Consider the following 7953-nt stretch of genomic DNA (forward strand, 5'->3'; position numbering starts at 1 on the left):
TTGCAGGCAGTGTACATTGCACCCTTAAAAGCACTCGTTCGTGAGAGAATTGAGGACTGGAAAGTTAGGATTGAAGAAAAACTTGGTAAAAAGTATGTTTCTCCTTACCTAATCAAAGAAATGAGAAGCAAAAGAACAGCCCATCAAGTATGGATAAAATCTACAGAATACTTTTGAGTATTTCAAAATAGATTTTGCTTGTATATAATCCTTCAAATTTCTAATAGTTAAAAAATTTTAAAATGCTATCAGTAGTCATTGTGAGAGCAAAATCAGAAGTGAAAAAAGAGGTACACTTCAATGTCTACATATTTTCATTCTCATTATTTGCCAGTATATCAAATATGAAGCTGAGATTTCTCTCAGCAGTGTTCTTGGTAATTGAAACTGCAATTCAAAATAAGCATTCAATGGAATCCTCATCTATCAAAGATCTCGTAGAAGTTATATGAACTATATACCAGCATTCATATATTGTCTTTATTATATAAAGTGTGGAATATAGATTTGTTCCTTGGCCTCATGAATTTTTTGCTGATCTTCACAGGTGTTGGAAATCAGCTGTTACTTCATGACATATAAGGAGTATAGTCATGTTGATGTTTTCCAAACTTACACTTTCTTGAGTTAAAAAGTATATGTATAGGATATAATGCCTTTCACTCTCCTATATACAGATTTCTTGTGAATTAAAACTCAAAGCACACTCCGATATTCAATAAAAGGAGGTACTACTCAGTGTACACAAAATTACCAGTGAGATTCCTGCTGTTATCATAGCAGTAACTTATTTACTGGCAGCACTTCTTTAGTTTGTTGCTGTTATTTAATAATGTGTGAGAATAAATTATTTATTTCATCATTTTAAATTATTTCCAGGTGGTATTTCCTTTTTGAGATTGATTTTAGTATTTGTGACTTAATTGTTGGATAGAAGAGGCACTTTACTCTGAAGGATTTTTATTAGATGTAGAATGTGTTACAGAAATGTCAAAAATATTCAGTCTAAAATGATGGTTCTCAAATAATGTCTGTAGAAATTGAAAGGATAATAAAGTAAAGCAGCTGGAAGAATTCCACTAATATTCCCCCAAAAATGACTCCAGCATAATTTCTGCTCTACTCTTGACGTAGCTTCACACACAAATGCAGATATGCTACAGTCCAGCCTCATTATTCAAACCAGAGAAACCAAAGATCTACACACATCAGCAGGCAGCAACTTGTTTTAGAAAGCTTTTGTGCTATGACAGGATGTTATGAATCACGTTGTAACATAATAATATTTCTGTAGTATCTGCATTTTGAAAAATAAGCAGTGTATTGTTTGGGACTCATATTCACCCTCTTCATTTTTTGTAGTGTTGCAAAGGAATGATATTTAATATTTATGTGGTATGTGCTAGAAACAATTTTTATCTCAGAATAGCTTTGAAAATCTTGATGGAAAGTATTTGGTCAGAAACTATCTGATTTTGTATAATTTTATTTCTTCTCTCTTTTAAGCATTAATGTTGGAACGCTAAGATGTTCTGAAGCACTATGAAGCCAGTTTTATGTAGTTTGAAAAAATATCTTTCTTGATTACAGGGTTGTAGAGTTAACTGGAGATGTGACTCCTGATATGAGAGCTATCGCTCAAGCTGATCTGATTGTTACTACCCCAGAGAAGTGGGATGGTGTCAGCAGAAGCTGGCAGAACAGAAGCTATGTTCAGAAAGTTTCCATTCTCATCATAGATGAAATCCATCTGCTAGGTGAACAAAGTTTTCTTTCTTGTTATTTTTTATCAGAATCATAGATAAATTTGAAGAACTGTGCTTGCACTTTTTTTTTTCTATCTCTGTTTTTCAATGTACTTTACATTTAATAGGGGACGAAAGAGGCCCAGTACTGGAAGTCATTGTGTCTCGAACAAACTTCATCTCATCTCACACAGAGAAGCCTGTAAGAGTAGTTGGCTTATCCACTGCATTAGCAAATGCCAGAGATCTTGCTGATTGGCTAAATATTAATCAGGTATGAAAAATGTTTCAGAAGATGTGTTTGTGCTGCGGGAAAGCAAAACAGTGATTTGTAAGATAATTCAGGATTAAACTTGAAAAAAATGTTTTCTTGTAGATGGGTCTGTTCAACTTCCGACCTTCAGTACGTCCAGTTCCTTTAGAGGTACACATTCAGGGATTCCCTGGCCAGCATTACTGTCCTCGCATGGCTCGCATGAACAAGCCTGCATTTCAGGGTAAGCAAGCTCCCAGACGTTTTTCCTTTTTATGTATAAGCATTATTCTGAACACTTTTCGCAGTACATTTGCAGCACACTTACGACATGTATTACTGTCTGTCCTCTTGGCATGTATACAAGGAATCTGCATCTGCTAATGACCCAAAGCTATTTGTCTGAAATGTAAAGAGCACTGCACATGTAACATGTAACGGTGGAATGTAGTGTGTTTAGAACATAAGAATAAAATTAGTACTAATGAAGGGAAAATAAAACATGTTTCCTCTTAATGTTTGACACCATAAAGAAACATTTGTTTCTTTTATAATAAATATAATTCAAATATTAGAAATTTAGAAAGCAGTAAAACCATTCATATTATTAATCTGCTGAGGCACTTTCATATGGACCATTGTCTGTAAGCATTAAAAAATTGTAAACAGAAGTTGCAAGTCAGGCTAACCTCACATAATTCTAGTTTCAAAGCAATAACCATAAAATTCAAAATTTGTAGTGCATCCAGATATGCTTCTGTTTCCAATTTTTTATTCGTAACAAAACTAGCATGCAGGATAGATTTAAGAAAAACTCTTATATTTTATTGGAACATATTTTATCTTGGTTGCATAAGGAATATTTATTATATCAACTAAAAATAACCTCCAGTATAAATTTTCTAATGTGAACTGTTGTTGATTCTGAGGTGACATTTGTGAGGTGACTTTTTAGCTGCTTTAATTATCCTTATGACAGAAGCAAAGTATTGATTGTGGACTAGAGACCAATCTTGGCAGCTCAGATTATTTACACCTCCACAAGAGCATTGTACAAAAACACTAATGAACAATAAATCTGTCTTGGGCTGTTATGCCACACCTGTTCCAGAAGCAACAGAAATCCATTAGATGCTGGGCTTTTAAAATCTATAGATACACTGGCATATATAATTGTAAGGTATAAATACACATTAATTATCCTTTTTTAGTAATTTCACAATTATATGGTATGTATATATGCAGGATAGTATTCATAAACTGAAGAATGATATGTAATGTTGTATAGTATGAAATAATTTTCAGAAATAATTCTTTAACAAAATCAGTAGAATGAGGATTACATGAGAAAACAGAAATGGATTTGCTGAGAGCATATTCCAAGTACATACAACTGTCTAGACTTCTAGTGCTTGTTGATGTTAAAAAAATCTGTAGATTTTTTCCCCCACTTGTTTGCCATGATGTAGTGAAAGTTGTAGCACTTCAATTTAATCCTTATTCCTGAGATCGTAAAAAATTGGTGGAACCTGAAACTTTTGAAACATGGGAAGAGCAAGAAAATATTTTTTAAGAAAGTCTTAAGGCATAATTGCTTTAAATGTGTCACAGTAATTAATAAACAACACTTCTTTGATGTGTTCCATGATGTCCACCATAAGCTATTCAAAGATTACTCTCTGCCATTTAAACCTTTTCTTTCTATTTTTACTGTATTGAAATGATATTTTGCAGGCAGCCATGAATTTATGCAGTCTGTAAATCAAGCCAAACAGAAAGCAAGTTTTGGGCCTTCGTGGCACCTAGCCAAAGACAACATATCCTAATAGCTTAGAAAAACATAACTTATTTATTGGGCTAAGACAGAGAAATGCACAGTCTTTGAAGTCTAGAAAGCTTGTCCAGCTTCTGTGTTTCATCTTTTTTTTCTTTTTTCTTTTCTAATTGCTTCTCTTAAATTTTTATATTAAAATGATCACCAAAGTAACAGAGCAAATTATCTCAGCTTCAGCTGAGCAGTTGTGTCATTTTTCAGAGATGTTTTTTATACTCAGTTGTTTCTGTCTGTCAGAACAAAGTATATCAGCAGAGGTATTACAGAGTATATCAACTGTGTAGGTATTACAAGCAGAATTTGTGGGTTTTGTCATTAAAGAGCTCAATTCTCAAGTTCTGTTTTTCTCAACAGCAATTCGAAGCCATTCTCCAGCCAAGCCTGTTCTTATTTTTGTGTCATCCAGACGTCAGACAAGGCTTACTTCCTTAGATCTGATAGCTTTCCTAGCTACTGAGGATGATCCTAAACAATGGCTGAAGATGGATGAAAGAGAGGTAGAATAATATTACCTGAATTAATTCAGATTTTCTGTTGTCTTATTGATATCTATTTGAAAACAAATTAATTTGAAAACAAAGGGTGATTTGAGGGTAAATCTTGAAACAGGTGTTTCAAGTGTGTATTAAAACTAGCATTAAGGCTATTTAAATATCTTTACAAGGTCTGAACTCTAGAAAGCAAATTATTTTGTTTTTCCTGCCCATGGATTAGTGCTAGTTCCATTGTCCCATGCAACTTACATCACATGATACAAGTCTTTAACACAAATACAAAGAATAAAAGGAGCAGGGCTATGTTCTCCCAGATTTGCAGCCAGAAAACTGTGGCATGTTGCTGTTGAATAGGAATTTAAACCAATTTTTTTCATTGTTTTTCTTTTCATGCAATATAATCTTTAATTACATTTTCTTGTATTGTTTCTCCTAACAATTCTTTAATTTATTGAAAAGAAAATGTCCAAATAATAAATATCCAATCAATATTCTGTTTTGTTTGCATTCTACGAAATTTATACTAAATTTTGTTTAATGATCTCTGTTCCACATCTGCTCTGAATACAGAACTCTTTATTTCCTTCTGGATTAGTGGTACTGATTCCATTTTCCATCATTGCTTTGGAAAAAAAGTTGTTCAGATTTCCTAGATTTTGGAAGCTAGCTTTCTCTCACCTTCTGCATGGGAATTTCTGTGTTACAACCAAAACACAGCAAAATATTGGCTCATAAGTACCGGGTAAAAACCGAATATTCAACAGTTATGTGAAACATATATTTGTATACCAAAAATTATATTCTATTCTGAAAGTATAGATTTCTAGATAAGAAAGAACACTTGCCTTTGCTCCTCACAAAAAAAAAAAAAAAAAATACTCTGAGATAAAGCATAACATTTATATCCTGCCTACCTTGGATGGATTTTATAGGAGAAAATGGATGTCTTGGCTGACAAACTGCTAGTACTAAAACATGTCTTAATCTGATGTTGCTCTTCTAATTTTACAACTTCCATTTAAATTGTTTTCTTGAGTGTAACAGAAATGTTTCATATCAAAATTATTACTGCCTAATAGAGCTTTCTAGTACCTTGAACTGGTTTGCTGTAGTAATCTCACCTACAGTTACAATACACAACATGCAGCTTGCTCTATATGACTTGCATTCATCTGAGTAGCTTCCCCAGGTCCTGTGAGCCCCCTACTGTCCCAAGAAGAACCATATCTGAAGGAAGGTTCTTCACTTACGCATGAGAGATTTTCTGGAAAAGGGTTTTCTATTAAAAGTATTTCAATATGGGACTTCCTGTCTTGTACCCTATCAGGGGTTAGACATTTTCATCTGTTTCGGAATATACCTCTGAAGGTTTTGAAATAGGACCTGACAAGGGCAAACAGACTGTCTATTTACTAGTTTGATAACATTTGTATATGATTTGTATTTGAATTAATAACCTGAATGTTTGGAGCATAACAAAGATGCTTATCACGTTATTAAGTTACAGTTATGTAAATACAAAACACTGAGGATTATGTCCACAGTTCTTATGTCTTACCAATATTTTGCATAAAATAATTGTATGAAGTTATGAAGTACCTACAAGATCAAGTGGACATTGCTTTAGGTAATCAGGGAACCAGTTTATAGTTTCGTGTTTCAAATGAGCAATGTTAACCTGAATTTCATTTTTCATTGAAGCAAAGGCAAAGCTATGGTAATGCAACATGCATGTATTGCTTACTTCTTTATATATTATATATATATATATATATAAAATAGATATATATATATAATAGATATTATGTTTTAATTTAAATATTCAAACTTTACGTTATATTAAATTCAAGCTTGAATTAGGTGAAATATGCAAAAATCTCTTTATTGCCATATAATTTTTTACATACTAGTTAATACCTTCTGTACAGAAGGTACAATAGACATTGCCTATCCTCAAAACTTTCTCACATAATTCAAGTGTTTCTCAAGTCCATATGAGATAAAAATGGACCAGTTAGAAAAAAGAAATTGTTGTTGTCTTTTAACCATTTTTAAATCCTGGCAGTTTATGTTTGTCTTTTGTAGACTAGTGTTCACTGAGGGGGACTTAAAGACAAATATCTTAATGTGAAAAACACTAGTAGTTGTTAATTGTGAAGTGTGTTGAGATATAGGAGATTTTTCATAAATGGTTGTATACAGAGTTTACAGTCTTTATGACTGATCTTGGCACTTTTTTTCATTCATCCCTATTTGTATGATATTAATTTAGATCAATGTAAAATTCTGTCAAGAAAACACTGGTTATATTCATTTGATTGTGTAATTTATTTAGCTACATGATGCCCAAGAGCTATTCTATGTTTATGTTAACTTCCCAGTAGGCAGGTTTCGTAAGGCTACTTCAAATGTTCTAAGTAATGCTATCCATAATAACATCTGGGAGAGTCACACTGAGGTAGACACAAATTCTTAGAACCACTGAAAACAGTTCTTCTCGGTTAGCCAGGATGGCATCTTTTCAGTTGTGGTAACAGAGAGATTCAGGATTTGTGGGGGATTGGAATGGGAGAGAGAAGCCAATGTTTTGTCTTTGGTGTGTGTTTATCAGCTTGATTATCATCTTAGTTTCCTTGATCTTCTTTGTAGATCCTGTAGTTTATCAAATTTCTCTCTGCTGTGGTAGCCCCAAACAGACTTTCATTTGCATCTCCTATCTATAGAAGCCCATCAAGGCTTCTATTCATAAAACTCAATATTACTTCTCTTCCCTCTCTAGTAACAGGCAAAGCCACCTCGTCTGCCACACAGCTCCAAGTATCAAGTTCAGATGATATTTTAGTTAGTTACATTTGAAAGGACGTGAACTTCTGTGAAGCTTTTGGAATACATATCTGTATATATAAATTTGCATACAGGAACAAATTTTCATCTATTGCCACCAAAGTAGACAGAAGCATACCTGCATCATGGGGAAATCACAGATCTTCTCTCCCTTAAAGGAATCAGTGGTATAACAAGTACAATTGAATTATAGTTGAAAAGGAGTTTTATTCTACTTCCATCTATGGAAAATATATATTGCCAACAATTCCATTCAGTTTTGGAGAGGATTCTTCTTAGATGTTTTTCCTGGATTTCATGTCTGATGTATAGTTTCTTGCTCATACTCTTGTTTCCACAGTACTTAACTTACTGAAAGCTACTGAGAATGTTGAGACAAGTCAGTCTTCATAAGATGAGACAGTACTTGATAAAGCTTGTTGTTTCTAGTACTGATTGTTTACCCTGTTCTGCTGGACTTGTTAATTCACAAAAACAGATCAGTTTAATAGATTCTATTCAAATTAGTTTCAGGCTGTGTGTATGATTTTCATTAAAAAAATGTAGACTTAAATATCTCATGTCTAGTTTAATCTGAGCAGGGAGACCTCCAAAAATGTGCTTAGGTGTAGCACATGCAAAAATTCTGTTGTAGCAGTTAGTTCTTCAGTATTTAATCAGAACTGCTCACAGTTTGCCGAAAGTAGAGTCTGAGTCTTTTGAAGAGGTAAGAACAATTACCTATCCTAGAGCCTTAGAGGTGCCTTGCCTTTTTTCTTTCTTTCTTTCTTTTTTTTTTAATGT

At 33.3% G+C, this 7953-nt stretch overlaps 1 protein-coding gene across 1 annotated transcript; it reads left to right on the forward strand.

Annotated features, from left to right (window-relative positions):
- The first annotated feature begins 9 nt into the window (after positions 1-9).
- On the forward strand, positions 10-4367 carry LOC104909883 (activating signal cointegrator 1 complex subunit 3-like). Its single transcript, XM_010707592.3, has 5 exons — positions 10-92; positions 1591-1757; positions 1874-2019; positions 2122-2242; positions 4187-4367. The coding sequence occupies exons 2-5, from the start codon at positions 1625-1627 to the stop codon at positions 4336-4338; spliced, it is 552 nt and encodes a 183-aa protein (XP_010705894.1). The 5' UTR covers positions 10-92; positions 1591-1624; the 3' UTR covers positions 4339-4367.
- The last annotated feature ends 3586 nt before the right edge of the window (positions 4368-7953 follow it).

This window comes from Meleagris gallopavo, chromosome 2 (assembly GCF_000146605.3).
Source record: "Meleagris gallopavo isolate NT-WF06-2002-E0010 breed Aviagen turkey brand Nicholas breeding stock chromosome 2, Turkey_5.1, whole genome shotgun sequence".
Taxonomy (NCBI): Eukaryota; Metazoa; Chordata; class Aves; order Galliformes; family Phasianidae; genus Meleagris; species Meleagris gallopavo.

What these genes read in the sequence shown, in the direction of transcription:
- LOC104909883 (XM_010707592.3), top strand. Translation starts at nt 1,625, where the DNA reads ATGAGAGCTATCGCTCAAGCTGATCTGATTGTTACTACCCCAGAGAAG. An exon ending in AGATGAAATCCATCTGCTAG is followed by an intron (nt 1,758 to 1,873) that starts GTGAACAAAGTT and finishes TACATTTAATAG; the next exon opens with GGGACGAAAGAGGCCCAGTA. An exon ending in ATTGGCTAAATATTAATCAG is followed by an intron (nt 2,020 to 2,121) that starts GTATGAAAAATG and finishes GTTTTCTTGTAG; the next exon opens with ATGGGTCTGTTCAACTTCCG.